We start from the raw sequence: 26093 nt of genomic DNA, 5'->3' as shown, positions 1-26093 counted from the left end.
AATGCTCACAATGAATTCATCCATAACATTTGTTTCCATGCCTCTAAGCCTAACACTCAACCATACAAATCAACTTGTAAGGTAAGTGTTGCCCCAACTTATATACTCTTTAATTGTTTTATTTTCAATCGATGTGAGACTTGAAGTTTTTTTTTTTAAATATTAAACTTATAAATTTAAATATTTTTTTATTTTTCCTGCGGATTAAAATTTGCAGGAAAATTCGCAAGAAAAGTTACCTGCAAATTTTTTCTACCATTTAGTAAATATTACTTGCAAGTTTATTTTTGCAAGAAATAAAATAAAATTCTTACAATATTTTCTGCAAATTTTTCTCATGGAAATTTTTTTTTATGATTGTTAAAATTGTAGCAAAATTTATAAGAAATATTTGTAAATAATTTTTCGCAAATAAATTCGCAAAAAATTTATGCAAATATTTTTTTGTAGAAAAATTCACAAAAAATTTCTACAAATATTTTTTTCAGGAAAATTCACAAAAAATTTATGCGAATATTTTTTTCAAGAAAATTCGCAAAAAAATGACACTTTTCTAATAATGATGTTATATCATCTTCTATTATTTTTAAACAAAATTCATAAAAGAAAGAAGTGTCTCCATTCAACCGGTTTATATATAAAACTAAAAGGATAAACATATTTTTTTTCCTTAATCATATATAAAATAAATAAATAAAAAGCTTATTAAACATGCCTTAAATACACATGTAGGGACTTGGGCAACATAAGTTAGGTAGGTAATTAAGCGGGTTAACACGTTGAGCAACTTAATTATCCTGCCATTTTTTTTTTGTGGGTTAAGCGGATGATATGACAAGTTCAACTTGTTTTGTGACCAAAATTTATACTTCTTATTTTGCACGATAAGAAGAATTTGCATTTAATATGTCTCCTATATACACACATTTTTTAACAATTTACACTTATATATTTTTTTCTTCTTTTTATATCCTCAATATATTAATAAAATTTCCTCTATCTCTCTTAATTATTATACTCTTTTTTACCCTTTTAAATTATTTTTTAATGCAACAATATTTATTTTAAATAAATTTATAATTGCCTAAAATACATTTTAACTCTAAAAATGTTTTATATAAAAATTCTATAAAAATATTTTTCTGCATTTCTTCTTATAAAAAAAATACAATTACCAACTATTTTCTCAATTACTATTTTGAGCACTTCTAATTTTTTTTTTATTCATAGACTTGATTCACACAATGTTTTAAAAATAACAATTAATGACTAATTATACTTGTGAAACATAATTTTTATTAATCAAACATTATTTTAAAACAGAAATCAAACTAGAAATTATCATGTTAATCCTTATATCCCAAAATATTTTTTTTTACATAAGGTATTTCAAATTTCAAACCTATACTCTAAGGAATCAAAAGAAAAAAAAAATTAGGAAGTTATATAAGAAATCAATAAGTAATGTGTTGTTACACTTTTTAATAAAAAAATTCTTTAAATTAGTCCTTTAATTCTTGTAAAATATATCAACTTAAAAACTAAATTGATTGATATTCCATATTGTGAAAATTCCTTATATAATTTTATTAGTTTAAGAACTATTTAAGAGAAATAGTAATACTTTAATAAACAAATTAATGATTCGTTATATTTAATAATATACGTAAACAATTTTCATTAAAAAGTCAGTTCTGATTTAACTTATCCTCTGTTTATATCAAACATATCAGACAGCAGTAGTTACTTTATCTGACAACGTTGGATCCTCATTTCAATGCATCACTGTGACAAAAAGTGTTTATTTTAAAAAAATAAATTAGTAGATAATTATCATATATACCTTTTATTTACAAATTCACAATTGAAATTAATATCCAAGCATGCATTGTGGTGTTCAGAAATCGGGATTCAATCCTTCCAAAGGAACTTGCTACCTTCCAGACATTAGGTGCACTAGAGCTTGGTTTTCATAAAAGGAGCCAACATCCCAATCCTCAGTTGAAGATGAAAGTGTCATTAAGGCAACTACAATTGATCTCATGCTTGGCCTAAGTTGAGGGTTTTCATGTGTACATGCTTTAGCAAGCTGAGACACCTGCAAGTGAAGAAAAAGAAAAATTGTACAACAAACCAAGTTTTTTAAAATCAGGAATTTGTGTGCTTTTGGATTATAGTTAAAAGGTTCATTACAGTGAATTTAACTTTTTAAAACAATGTCAAAGGAAAAGCATTTTGTTTTTTTTATTCAAGTGAAGTTTTCTTACAATTCAAATTCAACAAAATAGAAAGAAAAAAAAATCCCATTCAAGTAAGTACTGTGTTCGAGATCAACTAATTAACTTAGATTTCAAGGTGCAAAGGTATAACAAAACATAACCTTAGCTTACATTATCATAGTTAAAATTTTTAACCAATTTTTAAAATAATTATTATAAAATTTGACTAGCTTATCATACATAATAATTCATAATTGGATGGAAGTGTAAAAAAAATTAGACCGTGAATGTGTTCTAATTAAATTCATTACCTTAAGTACTGAGTCAAGAGGGTAGTTGTCACCAAGTCTAGGGTCAACAAGTTGACGAAGATCTTCTTTTGAGTCTGGCAGGCCAGGAACTTCTTCAAACTGCATTTCATAAGGCAAGTTAAAATTGAGTAAAGAACTATAGGTGATGAACACTATTGTTGAGGTAAGAGGGGCAAGGAAAAACAACCAAGGCAACTAATCCTTTTGAGTCATTCTCAGATTCGTTTGTCTTGACGATAGCTTCCTTGCCTGATATGAGTTCATAGAGAACAACTCCGAAAGCATATACATCTATTTTGGGGGAAACTTCACCATATTGTGCATATCTAAACAAAAATGCTACACTCGGTCAAAATGGTCACGCTGTTCTTCGACATCAAGTAAATAAAACTATAAGCACTTACTAGTACTAGTAAAGGATACCTCAAGCATACATCTAGTGTATGCATAATATGTTAGAAATCAGTCCAAAAATTGGAGATCAAAGTAATACAGAGAAGTTAAGTAAAAATTTTGTGCTTTAAAATATGTACATCAACTAAGAAAATAAGTAATAATAATAGCATGTAGAGTTAGTGAAGTTAATATGCCCTACAAAACTGAAGTTCCCCTGGTATATTTTCAAATTCAGATATCATGAAATATGAGAAATGACAGAACCAGAAAATAATCATAGGTGCTACTGAATACTGATACAAACATAGGTTGAAACTTAGTAGAAAAGGAAAGGATATATAGTTTCTTACTCCGGAGGCATATAACCAAATGTACCCACAAGACGCGTTTGCAATGAAGAACTACCGTACTCAGTCAACTTTGCGAGACCAAAATCTGCAACCTGTGAGAAAAAGGTTGGACTCAGCATTCAGCTTTTATGGATGAAAAACGTGGAAATACATTTGCAAACCTTTGCACGAAAGTTTTTGTCTATCAAAATGTTTGCTGATTTAATATCTCTGTGGATGTAGACAGGAACTGTATGCTCATGGATGTATTCCAGTCCTCTTGCTGCATCAAGGGCAATTTGAACTCTAGCTGCCCATGTTAACGGATCCCTCCCTACAAAGCTACTATATTCAGAGCCTTGAAATTAAAATGATGCCATCATTCTAAGATCAAGCATTAACAAATAAGGTAAGAAAAAAAACACCTGAGCCTCGCAAATGTTGACTTAAATTGCCGTTCTCAATATACTCATAAACCAAAAATAAGGAGCCCTCAACACAATATCCTATTAGCCGCACCTGCAAGGAATCATGAATTGGGGAAATAAGTAATCAAATACATTTAGATATAAGGACTGAGTAGGTAACTTATTAGTTGTTACATAACTAGCACAGGATCTAGGCACGGGATGATTAGTTGAGAATCCTTAACAATGGTTTCATAAACAGATAGTAGCAGGACCGAATATAAAAAAAGATTCTTTTTTTTTCTTCTTTTTTTTCTATGATAGTTTTACTGGCTATTAACAAAGTTCAATGGAATCCACCACATTGAATAGTTTGAAGTTTACCAAAGGGGGGAAGAAATATAATGAAATCTAGACCACCCTTTATATTTAAGCAAATTTCCTACCGTATGTTTTTGCATAGTTCTTTCTTGAGGTTTTATCTTTGGGGGGAGGGGTTATAACTGTACAATTTGTAAGCTTCAAAATTTGAATATCAGTAGCGTAGGGAAAATGTCATACCAAGTTCAAGTGATGGACGTGTGTAAGAACCTTTAGTTCAGCAAGGAATTCATTTGATGCTTGCATATCCATCTTTTTAATAGCAGCTTTCTTCAAAAAAGGAAAAAGTCAAGTGCTGGTAATAATAACTTGTGTTTTCCATTTTTTACCACAGATCAGCTTTAGTATTTTACACCTGTTGTAATCACACTTTGATGAAATAGGACCCAATACAGAAGACAAGTATTTTTTAAGCTTAAAGCAAATATTATGTAGGATGATTAATTTAGCAGAAAGCTGAACCCAACATGTTTTCACAAGTTTCTTTTAAACCCAAGAATGTCTTGTTTAAATAAACTTTTTTAGAAACAATTCTAGAAAATAAAAATAGGAAGAAAATTAAAATAATTTTTTTCATAAATTAAAATTAACTCATATATGAATTAAAAATAAGATTTTGAAAAAATTAATATGAGAGTTTTTATAAATTAACTTATATATAAACTAATTTTAACTTGAAAAGTTTATTTCATTTTCTCCTTCATATTTTTAACTTCTGTAAGTGCTTATCAGACCCTTGTTCGGTGATACTGCACATTTCTTACTTGTCCTGATTTCAAAAGAGAGTATAAACTGTTAGGTACAGCTGCGTACAGCTGCCACCACCTTTCGGTGGTTTTCTAATTTTATATTAGAAGCGGGTCCCACATAATAATAAAATAATATTAAAAGTTTAGGAGAAATTACGAAAATGCCATTGGGACTTTCCTATAAATAGGGAAGCTGAAAACCATAATTTTCATCCCAAATCTTCTTCTCTTCTCTCTTCCTCTCTTATACACCTTGAGATCTGTTCTCGGTAGTAGTAGTCTCCTAATTCAAAGGAGTAAGTTATAGAGAGAGAAGTGTTGTAATTTCCTCCCTTTCAGTAAATAATATTTTTACTGTGGTTATTTTCTCCATTGTCTCTTTTTACTCATCTCTTGTTTTAGCTGTGAGTAACTATTAAGCCTACTCTGGACCTAACAGTGGTATCAGAGCCACTAGGTTGTTTATTATTCCGCTGTGGTGTACATTGGTATAGTGTCGGAGAAAATTTCTTAGTATGCTCTGTGGCTGCAGTATTGTCTGATCAGTCACATCAGAAAAGAATTATTCTTGTTACTGGATTTTATCATTGTTCCAGTAGGCGGTACTATTCTAGTGGAAGTTACTTAAGTCGGTTTAATAGAAGAAATTATGGCAGCAAAGTTTGAGATAGAGAAGTTCAACGGGAACAATTTTTCCCTGTGGAAATTGAAGATAAGAGCAATTTTGAGAAAAGACAACTGTCTTAAAGCAATTGAAGGCAGGCCATCAGATATTACTGATGAAAAGTGGAGAGAAATGGATGACAATGCTGTTGCCAATTTGCACTTAGCAATGGCTGATTCAGTTTTGTCGAGCATAGCAGAGAAGACAACTGCAAAGGAGATTTGGGACACGCTCGTAAAATTATACGAGGTCAAGTCACTTCACACCAGAATATTCTTAAAGAGGAAACTTTACACTCTTCGAATGAGTGAGTCCACAGCAGTGACGGACCACATCAACAATCTGAATACGCTATTTGCTCAGCTTTCAACAGCTGATTTCAACATAGTGGAAAATGAACGTGCGGAGCTTCTACTTCAGAGTTTACCAGATTCATATGATCAACTCATCATCAACATAACAAACAATAATGTTGTTGGTCGTCTATCCTTTGAGGATGTTGCCGGAGCTATTCTTGAAGAAGAGTCCAGGCGAAAGAATAAGGAAGACAGACTGGAAAGTTCAAAGCAAGCAGAAGCTTTGACGATGATGAGAGGAAGATCAATGGAACGTGGCTCCAGTGGGAGTCAAAATCATGGTAGATCAAAATCTCGAGGAAGGAAGAACCTCAAATGCTATAATTGTGGCATGAGAGGGCACATGAAGAAAGATTGTTGGCACAAGAAGAGTGGAGGAGGGAAGAATTCTGAAGCGTCAACCTCTCAAGGTTGTGTTGCTAGTACCCAAGAAGATGGAGAAATATTGTACAGTGAAGCAATAAGTTCTAGAGGCGAAAAACAACTCCATGAATGTTGGATATTGGATTCAGGTGCAACCTGGCACATGACTCCAAATAGAGATTGGTTTTGCACTTATGAATCAATCTCAGGAGGATCCGTATTTATGGGAAATGATCATGCTTTGGAAATTGCTGGAGTTGGTACTATCAAATTAAAAATGTATGATGGTACTGTTCGTACAATTCAAGGGGTACGACATGTGAAGGGCTTGAAAAAGAATCTATTGTCCATTGGGCAACTAGATGATCTCAAGTGCAAGATCCACGTTGAAAGTGGAATCTTGAAGGTAGTTAAAGGCAATTTGGTGGTGATGAAAGCTGAGAAGATCACATCAAATCTATACTTGCTTTTGGGAGAAACGTTGCAAGAAGCAGATGCATCAGTTGCAGCAATAAGTCAAGAAGAGGCAACGATGATGTGGCATCGTAGACTAGGACATATGTCAGAGCGAGGCCTGAAAATTCTTGCGGAACGTAATCTCTTGTCAGGGCTTAAAATGGTAACCTTACCATTTTGTGAGCACTGTGTGACAAGCAAGCAACATAGATTACAATTTGCCAAAGTAACTACAAGGAGCAAACACATACTTGACTTGATCCATTCTGATGTCTGGGAATCACCAGAAATTTCCATGGGAGGAGCAAAATATTTTGTATCATTTATTGATGATTATTCCCGGAGATTGTGGGTGTACCCAATCAAAAAGAAGTCAGATGTGTTCCCAGTATTCAAGGAATTTAAAGCACAGGTGGAACTTGATACTGGAAAAAGGATTAAGTGCTTGAGGACAGATAATGGAGGAGAATATATAGATGGTGATTTTCTGGCATTCTGCAAGCAAGAGGGTATCAAGAGGCAATTTACAGTTGCTCATACACCTCAGCAGAATGGGGTAGCAGAGCGGATGAATCGAACTCTCCTAGAAAGGACAAGAGCTATGTTGAGAACTGCAGGATTAGCCAAGTCTTTCTGGGCAGAAGCAGTAAGAACTGCTTGTTATTTGATCAATCGCTCACCATCAACAGCAATTGGTTTAAAGACACCAATGGAGATGTGGAGTGGAAAACCATCTAATTATTCTTCATTACATGTGTTTGGATGTCCTGTGTACGTGATGTACAACTCCCAAGAAAGAACAAAGCTGGACCCAAAATCCAGGAAATGTATATTCTTGGGCTATGCTGACAATGTTAAGGGGTATCGCTTGTGGGATCCCACTGCCCGCAAGGTTGTTGTCAGCAGGGATGTAGTCTTTGCAGAAACTGAACTGCAAAAGGAGCAGGAGAATGACAGCACTATCAAAGACACCAGTATAGTGGAGATAGGAGGAAAGTCTAAAAAGGATGACACCTCTGAAGCAGAACAAGAGCATGAGGAACAAGAACCAGATGAAGCCAATGATGAAGAAGTTCAACAAATAAGACGTGAGAGAAGGAGACCATCTTGGCATTCAGACTATGTTATGGCAAGTCATGATGCGTACTGTCTCTTAACTGAAGAAGGAGAACCATCAACCTTTCAAGAGGCGTTGAGGAGTTCTGATGTTTCTCAGTGGATGGCAGCAATGCATGAAGAAATAGAGGCCTTACATAGAAATAAAACATGGGAACTTGTTGATCTTCCAAAAGGTCGAAAAGCCATTGGTTGCAAATGGGTCTATAAGATCAAACGTGATGGCAATGATCAAGTGGAGAGATATCGTGCAAGATTGGTGGTTAAGGGATATGCTCAGAAAGAGGGCATTGATTTTAACGAGATATTCTCGCCAGTTGTTCGATTAACCACAATCAGAGTTGTTCTGGCTATGTGTGCTGCATTTAATTTACATCTTGAGCAACTTGATGTAAAGACTGCTTTTCTTCATGGGGAACTCCAAGAAGAAATATATATGCTCCAACCAGAAGGCTTTAAAGAACAAGGAAAAGAAAATTTGGTTTGTAGGTTGACCAAATCTCTGTACGGTTTAAAGCAGGCGCCAAGGTGTTGGTATAAGAGATTTGATTCCTTCATTATTAGCCTTGGTTACAACAGACTGAGTTCAGACCATTGTACGTACTACAATAGGTTTGATGACAATGATTTCATCATCTTGCTGTTGTATGTGGATGACATGTTGGTGATAGGCCCCAACAAAGATCAGATCCAAGAATTAAAGGCACAATTGGCTAGGGAGTTTGATATGAAGGACTTGGGACCAGCAAACAAGATTTTAGGGATGCAAATTCACCGAGACAGAAAAAACAGGAGGATTTGGCTTTCTCAGAAGAATTATTTATTGAAAGTCTTGCGGCGCTTCAACATGCAAGACTGTAAGCCAATTTCGACCCCACTTCCTGTCAATTACAAATTATCCTCAAGTATGAGTCCTAGCAACGAAGCAGAGAGGATGGAAATGTCTCGAGTGCCGTATGCATCAGCGGTGGGAAGCCTTATGTATGCCATGATTTGTACGAGACCAGACATTGCACAAGCAGTGGGAGCGGTCAGTAGGTTTATGACAGATCCTGGTAGAGAGCATTGGAGTATTGTAAAGAGGATCCTTAGATACATCAAAGGAACCTCAGATGTTGCATTATGTTTTGAAGGATCGGAGTTTGTTGTCAGAGGCTATGTTGATTCAGATTTTGCAGGAGATCTGGATAAACGAAAATCTACTACTGGTTATGTGTTTACACTTGCTGGAGGAGCAGTGAGCTGGTTGTCTAAGTTACAGACTGTTGTAGCTCTATCTACTACAGAAGCTGAATACATGGCAGCTACGCAAGCATGCAAGGAAGCAATTTGGATTCAAAGGTTACTGGAAGAACTCGGGCACAAGCAGGAGAAAATTACTGTGTATTGTGACAGTCAGAGTGCCTTGCACATTGCAAGGAATCCAGCCTTTCATTCCAGGACAAAGCACATAGGAATTCAATATCACTTTGTTCGTGAAGTAGTAGAAGAAGGAAAAGTGGATATGCAGAAGATCCATACAAAAGACAACATAGCAGACGTAATGACAAAGCCTGTCAACACTGACAAGTTTACATGGTGTCGATCCTTATTTGGCCTATTGGAGACATAAGCAACATGAAGTATCAATGGTGTGAAGATATGATTAACTTAATCATAATCTTCAAGTGGGAGAAATGTTAGGTACAGCTGCGTACAGCTGCCACCACCTTTCGGTGGTTTTCTAATTTTATATTAGAAGCGGGTCCCACATAATAATAAAATAATATTAAAAGTTTAGGAGAAATTACGAAAATGCCATTGGGACTTTCCTATAAATAGGGAAGCTGAAAACCATAATTTTCATCCCAAATCTTCTTCTCTTCTCTCTTCCTCTCTTATACACCTTGAGATCTGTTCTCGGTAGTAGTAGTCTCCTAATTCAAAGGAGTAAGTTATAGAGAGAGAAGTGTTGTAATTTCCTCCCTTTCAGTAAATAATATTTTTACTGTGGTTATTTTCTCCATTGTCTCTTTTTACTCATCTCTTGTTTTAGCTGTGAGTAACTATTAAGCCTACTCTGGACCTAACATAAACATGATGACAAACCTCATTCCGAAGCTCAGCATAGTAAACAGATCCAAAGCCACCTTGACCAATTATATTACCCACGCTAAAGCCATCAGTAGCCTTGGCTAGCTCCTCATATGAGAACTCCACTGACTTATCCACTGTTATCCCTGTCAACCTTGGAGAAGCAACAGCAGAAGATTCTGATGTCTTGTCCAAGCTGCTTCCAATACCTAAATCCATGTAATAGATAAGATTTATATTATAGTTTCACATTTTGTTTTTTTTTTAAAGAAAAAACAAAACTGAAGCCTAGAATTAATATTACATTTAATACAAAAGTTAGAGTTTAATTTGTAACTATTTTTACATCATTAACCAATTAAAATCACCTGACACACTATTTTTAAAGTAATTATTTTAGAAGTCAGCAATCTTACCATATATGGTACATCTATAATTGGATGAGGGTATAAAAATCTTTTACACTATTAATACATTGTAATTAAATTCAGTAAGTGATCAACCGTCACTCAACATTCAAGCACCAAAGTATGGAGACAAGGTAAGGAAAAGAGAGCTGCTACTAAACCATGTATCCTTGGCAGAACAGTTTGCAGCTAACCATCATGATATATAATTGATAAAATAAGAAGGAATGTTTTAGAAGCATTTATATCTACACATTAATAAAAGTTTTAAAATAAAATTAAAAAAAAGCATTAAAACAAAGGCATACCAATACCATGATTGAGTGGACTACAGTGATCTCCAGATGCTCCTGGGAGTGGGAGAAGGGGTGCCTCAGCCACTTTCCTTCTTCTGTTTAGTCCAACATATATAAGAAGTGCCAAAATTAAGATCCCAGCAGCTCCTCCAACAGCTACGCCAGCAATGGCTCCACTAGACATTCCTATTTAAATTTAAGAACAATGTCAGTATCTCATACCAACATTTTGGCTTGTCATGCTTCACACATATATAAACATGCACTTTGCAGAATGTCCACAGCACCTGATGATCTGAAAAAAAAAAAAAAAAAAAGGTACAGGTTCTGGAGTTAGACAACTCAAAAGAAATTATTTTCAAGAGCAAATTTCAATGCTCAAATCAAATTGGTCAAAAAAAATAGGATGTAAACTTTTTTTTTTTTTTTTTTTTTTTGAAAAGAAGGATGTAAACTTAATATAAATTTGAGCTCACCCCAGCTGCATTGGTGGAAAGCTTCCATTTTCATCTGCGATTAAGGATTTAAAATATAAGAGATCAGAAAGTAAAACTGTGCAAAATAGCAACTATAATCAAACATGAGGCCACAAATTTGGAATGTCAAGTGATACAGTTTTGGAATCATTTGACAACACAAATTTGAGACAACTGTATCAGGCCATGGATCCTTGTTCCTCCTAACAGCACCAATAATAGGAGGGTAATGGCTCCCAGACCCAAAATATTAATTTCTATTTTTTTTTATTAGCCACTTTCTTCATTATTTTAAGGCCATTTAGATACTTTGTTACACTTATTTGTGGATAGTCCAATTTGATATAAATAATAGGGCATCCTCTTTGGTGATTTTTTAGAGATTAACTTACAGTCCATTTTTCCCCTATACTTAAATAAAATGATAAGTATACAAAATCTTCGAAGTCTTGTTTAATTTTTTATAACATATATACTATTTTACATTAAATATTTTTTTATGAAAAATAATTTCAAATATATCCTCGATAAAATTCTATTGCCAAAATAGGCCGGGGCAAATGAACGCTTAATAAGAAAGAAATGATATATTTAAATAGTACTGTTTCTAACTTTTTAACTTGTTATACATACTTAGGTTATGCTAGGGTTATTATTTTTATATGATTTATAAGTTTTTTTTATTTTAAATCAAAGTTCAAAATAGAATTTTAAAAAACAATATTATTTCTTGTACATCTACGTCAAGTTTCTTTTTATTGTTAGTGGACTAATACGTCATCTGTATTAATTCATAACTATAATAATAATAAAAAGTATCTCTTTTCGGTCTTCATATTTTATTAGTACGTTTATTTTTTATTAAATAATAAACTATTTACTATACCTATTATTCTCTTTCACCCTCATTTTTTTATTTAACCTCTTCCTTGTCTTTCTTTTCATTTTTTTTTTTTAATTTTAAGAATCCTAGTAATTAATAACGAAGTTGGCCCACAAAAGATATAGACGTATTTCTATTTTGGAATTTATATCGGATGTGGGATTGTTATAAAAGAAACGGTAATAACAGAAGAGAAACATATACTTTGTAATGTATTATCATTTATTAGTTAAAACTTACTAAAAAATTATAAAAGTACGGTATTTCATTTTTTTTCATGAATCTTATTCATAATTTTTAATCAATAAAAATAAAATAAATCAGTCCATCCACTATGGTATAAAAGGATTTTTCAATTTTTATCTAATTACAAATTATCAAATATGATAGTTTTATTATTTTTGCAACAACTATTTTAAAAGTGATATCTTTCATGATTTTTAATTAATTGGTTATATATATATATATATATATATATATATATATATATATATTATCGACCAAATAAATTTTTTTAATAATATAACTTTTAAAATAATTATTATAAAAATAAATATAAAAAAAATTACCATATATGTTGAATTATGATCGAATGAAAAATTAAAATTACTTTCAAAATATTGCCTCTTATACTGCAATTATATACACACAAACCAAAACGACTAATAAATCATGGTAAGAAAGTGACAAATTTTATTGCAAGGCTGACCTATGTATATATTTGTTTTCTTTCAAACAAATTATCTTGAAAATAAATAATTCTCAAAGTTTTACTGTGTCTGTCTAATAGTGGCTATTGGTCAAGCATTGATCAACAGAATTATCATAAGAAAGTGATAATGTATCAACAAAGTGTGATGTGTATTATTTTGTTTTATAGCCAGATGACTAATGGTCTTGAATAAAAAAATAAAAATCCACATTTTTTATTCATTAGGTTAATAGCTGTCAAGATTGATGTTTCCAAATATAGACGGAATATACCGAATATAAACTGTTATTTTTCTTTGCAAAAACTTCACTATTCCTACTATAAAAGAAAACCTTCACTATTCAATAAGTGTATGAGAACCGGTTTCTTGTTTTTAATTAATGAGCAAAATGTGATTATGAGACTTCGTTTCAATAAGATATTGAACGTGTAATCAAGAAGCTCTTTATGATCAGCCAGATATGGAGGATTTGAATAATTTGTAAAAATCTTACATTTATACCTTATTATTATTGTTATACCTAAAAAGAAAAAGAAAAAAGTGTAAACAAGAACTTTTATTGGTAAGGATTGTGGGTCTAATCTCTTTTTTAAAATATTAAGATAATTTTATTCTTATTTTTATATACCACCTTATCACATCATTCATCAATATAACATCACGTCTATTATGTATCACATTATATATTATACTTATTATTTTTATGAAAATTTTGATCAAAATTACAATTACATTATTTTTATTATTTGCCATATCATTTGTTATGTTGTATAGTGTTACACTAACAAGTTACATATTTAATGATACTTAAAGAATTAAAATTGTTTCATTAAAATTTTAAAAATAAAGATCACAATTAAGATAAAATTACTCAAATAAATGCTAATTCTCTCATTTGGGTGTAATATATTTAAAATTTCGATGAACATTACTCTCGTATTGCTTTTTTTAATGGGATAATATTTATTGAGTTAATTATTCATACACTGTTAGTATAAAGTTTTTTACACCGACAACTAATCATATCTTTTAAATTATTTTCTCATTAAATAAGCAACTGACATGACACTATTAAAAGATATAATTGATTATCAGTGTAAAAAAAATTTACACTAATAATATATAAGTGATTAATTCATATTTATTTTAGGGGAATAAAATCAAATGATTCAATATGTTGCATTTTGTAGCCAATGAATTGGGGCGTATAAATGTCTAAATAAAATTTTAATCATATAAATTATATTTTAAGGTTATCGAAAATAATTTAAACATTGTAAACAAACCGAGCTTACGTTGAATAAAAAAAATATTTAATTTATGAAAGGCAATTTGATTAGTTGCATGATACCTTTGGCCGGCAGAAACACAAGTCCATGCCCGGCACTGAAATCCGAGTTGGGGTTGTAGCGTAGCAGGAGCTCCGCCGGCACACCGGATTCTGCCGCCAGCCCTTGCAAGTCGTCACCGAGGCGAAGCGGGTACGTGATGAAAAGGCCATAATCCTTGGACACGTGTGGGTTTCCGCAGGAGCAGTTAACGGTGACATTGATGTTGACGCTTGCGGGTATATCATTGGGTGGGTAGTTGTTGACCCTGCTCACCCAATCCTGGCTCGTGAGGTTCGAGAAATCATCCTTGGCAATTATCTTGTATGTGTCGCCATGTTGGGTTGCGTACGAGAAAGTGTGCCCCAAAAATTCACCGTTCAAGCAATCACACGAAAACGGCACTTTTATCCGCGTTTCGCTGCTAATCTGGTCAGGGTTTGTCACGTTTGGGTTGTACTTCATAATCTCCGATGTGGGCCTTCCGAAGAGGTTGCTAATGTAAGTCAGGTCTATGCCTTCTCGTATGTAATAGGAAGCTAGAGCAAGGCTGCAGCCACTGAAGCATCTACCTTCCACTCTTGTAATAATAATAATCATTAACTCAAACATAACAAAAACATGGGCTGTGCTCATTTTTGTGTATAAGCTACGGGATAGAGGAATTAGGAGAGGTTTATGTTTTTCTTATTCACTATAGCTCGTTAATTTGTACAAGCAGAGAGAGGTTTAAGAGTTTCCTTTATTTTATGTGCTACTTAATTAATTTGTATTATGTCACGTACTAATATAATTGATGTCAAAGATGTCATCCATCTTGGTTTAACGGGTCTTCTCTCGTTGCTTCTTCTTATTGTTAACGGTGGTTGTGTTTTCTATATATTTTTATGGAATCGTTGCTATGCTTAATTTAAAATTTGGAGTTTACGTAAAGAATGTGACTTCCAATTAGGGTTCAGATGAAAAGGGCGATGGAGAGGGACTCCAAATGGCATCTTGGATTTTTTAAGGTTTATAAAGGTTATAATGTGAATTAAAAATTAATGGATGGTTATGCCACTTTTTCTAATGAAATGGTACAAGCTTTTCATTTTATACTGAAGAAAATATTTGTTTGTATAATATTTGCTAAGCAGAAACTATAAATGAAGTATAACTAACACATGCAATTGTGCAGAACAATTTTTTTTTTTTTTTTTTATAGTAAATTTGTTTTACAGTGAGGACAATAACAAAGTGAAAGAGTATTGAGTAGTAATATGGTTAAAAATAATATTGTATATAAATAGGAAATAACTTTTACTTTATTAACTAATGAATTAGGTTGAGAAAGACTTTTCAATATAAATTCTATAAGCATCTTTTAATAGGGGTTGCTTAGCTATATTAGTATGGTTTGTTTAACAATAAAAAATTATTATGGTGTATTACATGTGATTGATTTGCTTAAAATCAGAGAAAATTACTTATATTATAAGTAAATATTCTTTTTGAGTACGGTGAGATATTTGAGATGATAGTGGAAGAATATATTAAAAATCTTTTCAAATGTACTTTGACTAAGAAAAGAGGGATATTTTCAAGAAATTGATTATAAAACTTGTTTAGATAGGAAAATTAGGAATAATAATGATTGACTCTTACATATTCAGAACTTTTAATGATGGGAAAAAAAAAATACATTCCACGTGTGTACTTTGCGAGAACGTGCGATTTTGGAAGAACTACGAGGTTCACACTTTAATTTCCACGTAACGTAAGCTCAGAGATATTTGTTTACGTGGATTGAAAGCATGTAGATATTTTGGGTTTGGAGAGACTTATAACCCCACCATTATTTGTCCTCACAAAAACAAAGGTCTTTCTTCAACTCACTTCTACTACACAATATGGAATCCTCTGCAATACTACCACTTTCTCAGCTTCCTTATGTGTACCCTGCAACACCTAACACCAACAAAGCTTATCCTTTTTGGCCTTGCAAGCGAAGGACCTCACAACCAACACGCTTACACTGCAGCAAGATGTTTGTACCTGGTATTGTAATTGCATGCTTATTACTTTCTCTATGTTAATAATGCTCTATACCAAATTATATGTACTATGTTATGTTATATTTGGGATGAAGGATTCGGAGAAGCATCACCGGAAGCAAAGGCTGCTAAAAACCTCCACAATTTCTTCACCTACGTAGCAGTCAAGATTGTTGCTGCTCAACTTGAGGTTCCTTCAATCCTCCTCTTGTTTTTTCCACTCGACTTAATTATTGGCTTAATTTGTTTGTATTTGTTTATGTTTGTGTTGATTCTTAATCTAATTAATTACTCCATGGACTGCTTTTTTAAAAATTAATGTTTAATCGTACACTAATTCAATTTTTCTCCATATATAGAAATTAGACACCACAAATTCGCAATATATACTTGCTTCTTTAACTAATAGACTTCAACTACATTTTCCCTAGAGATAAAAGCTTTAAACCTCCTAGAGGCAACTTTTTTTTTATGTCGGCTCCTATAAGGAGATAAAGGCTCTAAATCTTATTTAGGCTACTATGTTACACAATCACTCAAACCTTCAGCTTCCATCAAGAAAACGGATGGGGCTAATGGATCTTCTAGCTTGAGATCCTAATATATCTATGCCTTTTAGTTGAGCTCTTATTAGTGAGAATTAAAAAGTTTCCTAAGAAAGTAAAGGTTTTTGTCTAACATCTTCATTTATTCAGGAACTCAAGGTAATTTCGATTCAGAGTTATAAGCCTTTTTTGAAATTCATCTTAACATAGTATTTGGTCGAGGAAAGGAATTTTATAAACATTCCTTTTCCAATTAAAAAGCTTGGAAAAAAATCCTTTAGAGGAGATAGAAAATGAGGAGAACGAAATCCTTCTCTTTCATTTTTCCCACTCTTCCAATATTTGTGATAATTTTTATAGACAGATTTAAGCCTCCAATATTGTCAATGTGATGAAAAGCTAAATAATAATAATAATTTGTGATTGGATTTAACTTGGTGCACGGTTGTTCAACTTAATTCAGGTTATCGGTACAAAACAATTTTTTTCCCTCTAATTTAGTGTTCTTTTTTTTATTATTTAATACTCTTTCTTCCTCTAACAATATCATCTGTCAAATAACTATTTCCCCGAGCAGAGCTACAATCCTGAAGCATATGAAGAGCTGATGGAATTTCTTAGCAGACACTCGTTGAATGATGGTGACAAGTTCTGTGCCAGTATGTTCAGAGAATCATCAAGACATAAGAATTTAGGTAACGACTTTATCAAGTTACAGAATCCTCAATCAGTTTTTAATATCTAACCAACTTTTTTGGTTGTTCTGGCATGCACATGAATAGCCCTACGCATAATGGAGGTAAGTATATTATTTTCTATTATTTGATTTTCCATCACCTGTTAACCAAGTTCATACTAAGAATGTATTATTATAGGTGCGATCAGCATACTGCAAAAATGATTTTGAATGGGACAACTTGAAGCGCCTAGCTTTGAAGGTTTGTAATTCAATAACATTTTCTTCTATTATTATTATTCAGGATGTTGATCGACTGAAATTTATTCAACATCCTTTATAATTCAATAATGTTTCTTCCCTTATTCTGTTGTAGATGGTCACCGACTCAAACACGAGGCTCATGAAGGATTATGTCTTAGAAACCAGTTCTGCTGAAACCGAGAAGTGAATAGGCTTGCAGCAATGCGTTAGCCCCTTCATTCCCTCTATCGAACAGGAGCTAGGGCAACTTACCTATTTATAAATACTGGAAAGAACTCCATCCACATGGTTCTCGATCAATTTTATATTCCAGTATTGGCAAGGTTGTGATACCAAAAAAAAGTTTTGGATTGTAAAATGGTTAGAGTAAGTCGTGATACAAATTGACAATCAAACAGAATATATTGTTAACCCTCCATGACTTATTGGGATTCTTGGAGGTTGGAGCACCAGGATTGCTGACTCCCTTACAAATAAGAACATTTCAAGCAGATATAAATTATCTTATTGCGAGACAAATAGTGACTGATTTGAGCGTAATCAATTCTCCTTTACATCTGAAAGTGAAAACTGAAAACATTGTCTAACTATGAAACAAGCAATAAGCATTACCTTCAATCCTCAATGTTCAAGGAACGATTTTTGCTGCGATAGTTTACACTTCATGACCTCCAACCAACACAACTAAATTTCACAGGTAGTGGCACCTTCTTCACTAAGATATAGGGTCTGTTGTCAGTATAGTAAATACAAACATTACATCACGTTGTATAGCTTGAGGTTTACAAGCATGAACTATTCATTATAACTTTTCTCCTATCCACCTCTCGTGCAAGAGTAACCCCTCCATCATCTTATGACCAAATAAGGTAGCTCGGGAATTTTAGCAAGGTATCCCCTACCATATTTTGCCAAAGAATTGGATTAGCGACGCAATCAGTTGATTTCCGTTCTCTAGACAGAAATCATCAACAAACTAAGATACAAGCTTCCTGGGTTTTAGGTTTAGATTCATTTGTCCTATTGTTTTGATAAAATCTTCCATTATGCTCCGACCAAGCAGACTTCACAATTACTTGTCGCTCTATAGCTGCAGATGGCAGCAAAGAGGTTGAGACAAAGAAAGGCAAAGGTTAAAGGTAACAAGGGTTGTCCCCTGCCAATAAGCTTCGTTTCGAAACCACATGCATGATATCTTTGAAAATATGCTGAAGTTTATCTTCTATCAAATTTGAGTCGACACTAAGCAGTATCCACTACATCAATACAGCGATGGAGATCACTTGATGCATGAATTTCTCCATTGCTGAAGTATGAATGGGCATATTCCTCTATGTGATCCAGCCTGCAATTAGGAGTCATCAGCAGCATATACTTCAAATTTGATCAACTGAAGTGAAGTGAAATTTAAAATTTGATCAAATCCAGTCATATAGATATTAATAAAACATTGCAACCAAAATGGAATAAGAGGAACTTTTCATCTAAACAATCAAAAAGGCACACAAAGTAAATTAACACAATATATATAACTGTGAATATACTTCAGTAGTTCGGTATGAACATAACATCCAGAGGAAAAATTACCTATACACATAGTTCACCATGATCCCTCCACTTTGAGAAAGACCTTTTTCTGATCGATCTGCCATCCAGTTAATTCTTTCGACCATCTGTTGCATATTGAGAACCAAAAAAATTATTCACACCAAATTACAACTACAGATTATTTGTGGTTAGGGCATAGACTTGCTACAAGGAAGCACCCATTTTTTCATATTAATTATAGAGAAATAAATGCCAAGAAAATAACCCATACAATATCTTCAGTGGAAAAGCCATTCTAGAAGTAAAAGCGTATTCCAGACTACAAAGTATAATGTACTGTAAGGAAACAACTGGTTTCAGGATGAAAATACCATTGGCAATAACAGTGAAGTTTATTTTCTGTAAATTATGGTTGCAAGACATACCGCTCCATTTTGCAAGTGAAAATTTGCTACAGAATCCAAAGCTTTTCCTCTTTTCTTCTCTTGCAGAAGGTACCTGCGATACCAAAAGAATCCCAAAAGTTTTCTGATTACTGTACCATGATTATAAGTGTAGCAAGCTGCCTAACTCAATGCAATTTTTCAGAGAAGTCATTTCCAACATGGCTTTGTTTTATTTATCATAAATTTGTTCCCAATACCTGGCACATAATCGCATCAAAGGGGGTTTTAATGCTGACAGAAGTTCTGGCGAATGGATCCACTTGTAGGATGAAGAAGTAAGCAAGTTGAACATCACATCCATTCCATTTTTTCCCGTGGCAATATCTCTGCGTCTCATATTGATATGAGTCACATGATAGTAACACCAGAGACAAATTAGGGAAGCAAATAAAAATTACTATAAACATTTGTCATCACTGGTAGCCTTGGAAGTTGGCATGTAGGGAAAGAAATTTGAGTGTACTACTGTTAAAATATGATTCTTTATAATGACAATTGTTGATTGAGTTGGAACAGGGCCTTTTCATTATATAAAATCCTCATAATCAAGCTTACAAATCACAAATCAAATAGTGAATCGTAAGCTAATTTTTGAACAATAAATCTTATTGAAAAGTAAAATTGATACACAATAAAAAAATAGCTTGAAACATATCATATAATGCATAGAGCTCAATGTAATAATTTTCAACTAAGAATTAAAAAAAAAAAAAAAAAAAAAAACATAAGTCCCACAAAACAAATTTATAAATCGTAACTGAATCTTGCCATCAACTTATATATAATCAAATAAATAAATAAAGACTTCTATAACACATAAATAACCAAGTGAAGTCATGTCATAATTCTTGCGTGATTCTATTAAATGGTAGTTCATCTTAAGTACACTACCTCGCATTATGGTAATTAAAGATAATTACGTTTTACATTTAACTTATTGCCAAAAATAATATAATGGTCTCAAATAACATCCTTCTTCCCCCTTTTTTCCTTTGGAAAAACATAAAATGACTGCATTAAGCCTGTGTTTCAGAAGAACAAAAACAGAACAATGATAATAGCCAATAAGGAGCATGTGGTGTGAGCGAGTGATTGAGTGAAGCCTTTTTTCGAAAAACTAAAAACGAAGCAATGAAACAGAAGTGTTGAGTGATTTAGTGACAGTGGATAGGGTACATTAAGTGGGTCTCCTTCAGTTTATTTTCATTGAACAATTTAAGCTAATCTAACTTTTCAATTTCTTTGACAAAAAATTGGAGAAAGAACAGCAAAAAAGCAGAGGAACAAAACTGAATCACTAAATGTTGCAGTTCATATCAATGATATGGAATTGCATTAGTTAATGTACGCATCACATGATTCGAAGTCATTTGTGATTCATCACATGATACAATTGTGAATTGTCAAATCAAAACCATATTTAATCATGCAATCCGAATCTTGAATCGTGCATTTCTAACAACTATGCACAAATTTTCAAGTTTTGTTTCAATACATGGGGAACCAATTGTTCTCACAATTAAAGGAGAAACAAAAGAGAGGACAAAAATATATGTAATGCAGCTATTAAATAGTTTACTCGATAATAATATGAAATTGCAATATAAGTAACTAGTGGTGTTGCCAAAAAAGATCCAAGAAGGCAAGAATATCATAAAACAAAATATGAAGATAGAACAGTATGTAGCTTACTTAGGTAAACTCATAAGTGCTTCTTCTTCCCCAGGTTTAAGTATATTCTCATAGAAAGTGGAGCCGGATCCTTCAGCTTGTGGTTGTGACAAATTGTCTCCTTCAGCAAGCACTGTTTGAGATGCTAGCTTGGATAACAGCCACGACATGAATCCCGGGATGGGACTCAGAGTTGCAAAGGTCTGCAGCCAAAAATTGATCACCAATCTCAGATGTGAGAGGGCACAGGTAAAATTTAATACATAAGATATAGCAGTATCCTAGGAAATATGGAATTTATCAAGAAATTTTCATAATATCTGTGTCCAACAACTATCAGAATTAAGCATATTACTTTTAGTTTATTCTAGAATGATGAAAGATATCAATTCGAGAAGACTAGTATTTTTGGCAAATTGCCATGTGCCTTTACTTCTATAGAACTCTTTTGAGAACAACGACTCCAGAAACCTGGGATTCAAAGAATGAAACCATAAAGTGGTACTAATATACTTGGAAAATCTCCCCATCAAATGTGAAGACCGAAGAGTAAAGGGAAGACAACACATTTTATGGACAATACCATTCATATCAAAACCATGAAAATAAAAGGTATGAAACTGAGTTAAGAAAACAAAAGCAAAAATAACTTAAGATTGAATTATATTAAATAAATATTTTGCATTCACAAATTCCCTGAAGCTCCACATAATTCATAAAATACTTACGGAAATATGTGGCATCTCTCTTTTCACCTGTGTTACAACTCGTTTGATAAGAAATTTTCCTAAGTTGATCCCTGCTAAGCCAGGCTGCAAAATTTTCAGATCAGAAACAATAACACTATCTTCATAATTCTTCATGGAGTCAAGAGGGGGAGAAACTGACCATAGTATATAAACAGAAAGGCAAACAGATCTAAGGTGCTAACATAAATAAAAACTGAGCTGAGAAGAAAAGAGGAAAATTAAGCAAATAGTGGCAATAAATTCCAGTCAGAGAAAAACCCAAGAATAAACTGTTCACTTTTCACTAAGAATGATCATGCTGAATTTCACCATGAAATAATTACATAATTAGCATTTTTTTTATATACAGTCATATCTCCACTAGCTGTAACTTTTCATTACTTTTATGATACAAAGTATACCTGAGTTGATGATATAGAGTAGAACAAGGCGCATGTTGCCTCATTTTCAGATATAGGAGGACTATCCCACAAAACTTCCTGTTAAACAAAGAAATATTGCTTGAAAGAAGTTAATGAAAAAGGGTTTGTTTCAGCTGATTTCCAACAAAATTAACCTGTATAGTTTGAGCAACATCCTTCAGTAGTGCAACTTCAATGAAAATTAGGGGTTCACCTGGAAACATAAAAGAAGACATACATAGATTTAACACACTTGAAAACTTTAAGAATAGACTTCTAGAATTTAGACAGAAGTTATGTGAATTGCTTGAGTAAGAGCACTCAGCACCCTTGATATGCATAAGATTTTGCATTTATAAGAACAATAATGAATAAACAATTTCCTACGACTCTAACTTTCAAATGATACATTAACTCCTATAACTACCAATGACACATTAATCACTATCAGTATTTTCAAACAACATATTTGACAAAAGGTATGTAACTACAGTATTTTAAAACACTGAAATACATAGGGTCAAATCAATCGTGTGAAAAGTGCGAACTATAGAAAGTAATAGCTCCAAATTTAATTTTTCGAGCTACTTGGCTTGAGAATAATGAAATTTCATTGCACACCTAGAAAGCAAATTGTTTTTACTAACTTTCTTAGCTGATACAGACTAATAACATTCAATAGAGATGAAAAAAATGACCACTAGGATGTTGACTAAAGCACCGGTATAAATTATAAAACTGTGAAAAATAGAGAATTATCTTTCAGTAACCAAGTGTTAGAAGAACTGCTGACCAGGAATTGCTGGATGTAAATATCCAAAACAACGACGGCCAATTCCCAGCCTTCTCTTAAGATCTAGAAGGTTGCTAATTGGGTGCACAGCCTACACAAGATATCAAAGATTATGCATAAAGTGGAAGACCAGAGTTACATTGAATGACAGTTCAAGAAAAAAGGAGAAAAGTACTTCATAAGCAACAATTTTCTCCAGCAAAGAAGCAGGATCATCCCATGTAATCTGGTGAAGCTCTAAGGCAGCAGGACTAAGCCACGTAATAAGTTTTTCCTTTAAATTAGAATCCAATGCTCTCAGAGATGCAATATTCTCCTCTCTGTGGAATGGAAGAATTGAATAATCATACTCATAATTTCAGGAAAACAAGGTTGAACCCTTGTTCTTGTCTTTTATTTCTTTCATCCTTTTTTCCCCAGGAATGTTATCAACTCTAGGTATTGAAAATTCATAGTTTTATAAGTTTATTTTATTTTAAGGTCTTCATAGCCAAAGTCGGTGTTTAGACAATTGAAGGAAAATCAGTATTTGAATTCTCTAACATAGAATCCACTAAATTTTAAAGAGGAAACAAGGAACTAAGATTTATTTTATTTGCTCCTGCTGTCATTGTAAGATAAGGAGATTAAAGGAAAGAAACATGGAAAAATTGTTCAAAATAAAATTGTGTAGCATCAACCATAAACTTACGCAAGAATAGATAGGATATCTGCTCGAACAATGGTTAAGATCCTCAACCCTCCAGGATGAGTGTTGAGACGCTCAAAGAGAATTTCATAAACTGGCTGAAGGGCATGCCTCAAATTCCTCTCAATCCGATGAAAAGGAGAAAACAAGGCTTCATCTTCGAAGCCACTCACTTGAGCTTTGTCTGTCAACCCAATCACTTTTCTCAAACCACAGTTTTAGAAGCAATAATACAAAGTGTTACACACACATACACATGTGCGCACACACCTTAAAATCACTCACCAGCAGGAAGTTCAAGTCCAAGGTACTGATTTATCAGTTCACGAACTTGTGATCTATTGAGATCATACTCTCTAGCAAGAACAAGGAGCAAGTTGCGACGGTTTACACGAGAAAGGCTAAAATAACCCTACATTATTACAAGCTTATGGAAATGAAATAATCAACAACAACAACAACAAAACCAGTTAAGAAAGTTCAACTGGATTAAAATCTAAAATTAGACTACCTCCGAGAAACTATTAAGCACGTCATCCAGAACTTCTGTTTTGTTCATAGATATAGCAGAGTGCATTGAGGCACGCACACGCTTAAACTCTCTATGAATGAATCAAAACAACGAATAAATAAATAAAATGAGCATGGAAATTCCAATTAGAAGTATGCGAAACCAAAAATAAATAAATATTAAAAAAAATTAGGAACCTCTCGGAGTTGGCGGAGTCATTAGGCGGTGAATTTCCTTCACCTGGAGATTCATTTTGGCGGGAATTCTGCTGCTGCAATTGACTCGTCGCGTTCTGTCGTGCATTAATCACAATCGAAGGAATAAGTCAACGAGAATCAAATTCAAAGCGAATTCACGCACAGAATACAAATTACATAACCGATTAGCTTGAAGAAAAAAAAAAGGAATAAAAAACAAAGTGTACGAGTAAAATGCAACGAAAAAGAAGGCGATGTTCAAAGGCATGAAGAGAAATGGAAGTGCGAGAGAGATAACTGACAGTTAGAGAGAGAGGAGAGAGAGAAAGGTTGGGCTTCATTCTGGCGCGCATCAAAATGGACAAAGCTTTCTTGTTCATTTTTTTAGTTTTGGTATTTATTGGCGAAATGAATGTGCGTTCGAAAATCGAAATCAAAGACCGGCAGGCATAGTCAATCAACTTTGCTTTCTGCTTTTGGAAATGGATGGTGCGTTACATCCATGTTCGGCATCAACCTCTCTACTATTCTCGTTTCCACAATTTTATTGGAGCGTTGCTTGCAAGCCACAAATATTTTGTTTCATTATTTGGGTCAACGTCTGACGTGGACTGCGTGTTGTTCTTCTCTTTAGATTTCCAGCTTCAGGCCCAATTCAATTCCTGGGCTCCAGTGGTCCAATTATAATGTTAAGATACATTTTATAGTAACAATAAATATCTCATACATTGTATAATTAATTATAAATATATATTAAATATAAAATTTAAATCTAAATATTATTTTATGAATAAAAATATAAATATGGATGCTAAAATTTTCAATTATTTTTTAAAGTTAATGAAATGCCTCATTTATATTATATATATATATATATATATATATATATATTTTTTTTTTTTTTTTCCTGTATATTCTTATATAAAATCCCATAGTCAAAGTTATGACTTCATGGCATTTTGACGGTACATAGCTAATTGCTTATGATTATGAATGAATTGTAATATATATATTCTAAGAGATTCATGTTACAATTATTACCACGTGTAATTTTTATTTTTTTTTATTGTGTATCATTTTGTAAATGCCAATTTCAAGGTTTAATCATGACTCATTTAGTTATGAGTCAAAATATCTGGTGGTGGGAATTATACAAATAAAGATTTAGATTAGCATTAATACATAAGATCATAAGTTCGAACTCACTATCATTATCATAATTTTAATGGATAAAAACAATTCATATGAATATTCAATATTTGAAATTACTAATAACTTCATTATATATATAAAATAAGCTACTCTTATTTACTTTTAGAATAAATATATATTTGAAATTATTTACTTTAATTTAATATAAAATGTAAGTTTCAAAATTATTTATTTTTGTATAAATATATTTTTCAAAGTTGTTTATTTTTAATTTTTTTACTTTTAAAATTTTATATTTTAACAAACGTGTACATATACCTGTTAGTACCTTCGTATACTTATAAAATTCATGAATACTTGTGTGAATATAGTTAAGTGAGAGGGGTTACTATCCATATTTATTTTCATTTCCTCCTAGTCTCATTATTTTCATTCTAATTTGAACAAAAGTATTTCTTGTATTTACTATGAATGAATGAACGATGCTCATGATTTT

The 26093-nt window shown here is 32.7% G+C and overlaps 3 protein-coding genes across 6 annotated transcripts; 1 reads left to right on the top strand and 2 right to left on the bottom strand.

Moving 5' to 3' along the window:
- Nucleotides 1-1800: 1800 nt before the first annotated feature.
- On the bottom strand, nucleotides 1801-15658 carry LOC109804580 (chitin elicitor receptor kinase 1). Its single transcript, XM_083064739.1, is given in 11 exon segments — nucleotides 1801-2098; nucleotides 2531-2629; nucleotides 2718-2856; nucleotides 3277-3368; nucleotides 3438-3589; nucleotides 3681-3774; nucleotides 4224-4313; nucleotides 9836-10029; nucleotides 10542-10738; nucleotides 11000-11033; nucleotides 13947-15658. Coding segments are annotated over 11 exon segments (1869 nt in total). The 5' UTR covers nucleotides 14560-15658; the 3' UTR covers nucleotides 1801-1933.
- Nucleotides 15659-15757: 99 nt separating this feature from the next.
- On the top strand, nucleotides 15758-17960 carry RBCX1 (Chaperonin-like RbcX protein). Its single transcript, XM_020364891.3, has 6 exons — nucleotides 15758-15960; nucleotides 16052-16146; nucleotides 17079-17196; nucleotides 17284-17300; nucleotides 17377-17439; nucleotides 17554-17960. Exons 1-6 carry the CDS (start codon nucleotides 15813-15815, stop codon nucleotides 17626-17628), a joined length of 516 nt encoding a protein of 171 aa, XP_020220480.1. The 5' UTR covers nucleotides 15758-15812; the 3' UTR covers nucleotides 17629-17960.
- Nucleotides 17961-18020: 60 nt separating this feature from the next.
- Nucleotides 18021-24987, bottom strand: LOC109803354 (malonyl-CoA decarboxylase family protein). Of its 4 annotated transcripts, none has more exons than XM_020364888.3 (15): nucleotides 24748-24987; nucleotides 24446-24540; nucleotides 24249-24339; nucleotides 24023-24149; nucleotides 23741-23921; nucleotides 23225-23369; nucleotides 23050-23140; nucleotides 22412-22470; nucleotides 22257-22334; nucleotides 21835-21918; nucleotides 21128-21309; nucleotides 19633-19767; nucleotides 19415-19487; nucleotides 19029-19114; nucleotides 18021-18786 (listed from the first exon to the last, which is right to left on the bottom strand). In XM_020364888.3, exons 1-15 carry the CDS (start codon nucleotides 24823-24825, stop codon nucleotides 18684-18686), a joined length of 1608 nt encoding a protein of 535 aa, XP_020220477.1. In that variant the 5' UTR covers nucleotides 24826-24987; the 3' UTR covers nucleotides 18021-18683. The 4 variants fall into 4 exon arrangements, with proteins under 4 accessions (XP_020220477.1, XP_020220478.1, XP_029128292.1 ...); XM_020364889.3 differs by having other exon boundaries at nucleotides 19633-19761; nucleotides 24748-24985; XM_029272459.2 differs by lacking the exon at nucleotides 24748-24987 and having other exon boundaries at nucleotides 24023-24138.
- Between the last annotated feature and the right edge of the window lie 1106 nt (nucleotides 24988-26093).

The sequence above is a fragment of the Cajanus cajan genome, chromosome 1 (assembly GCF_000230855.2).
Source record: "Cajanus cajan strain Asha chromosome 1, NIPB_CcT2T_4, whole genome shotgun sequence".
Classification (NCBI taxonomy): domain Eukaryota; kingdom Viridiplantae; phylum Streptophyta; class Magnoliopsida; order Fabales; family Fabaceae; genus Cajanus; species Cajanus cajan.
This window is presented reverse-complemented; position numbering and strand designations above follow the sequence as displayed.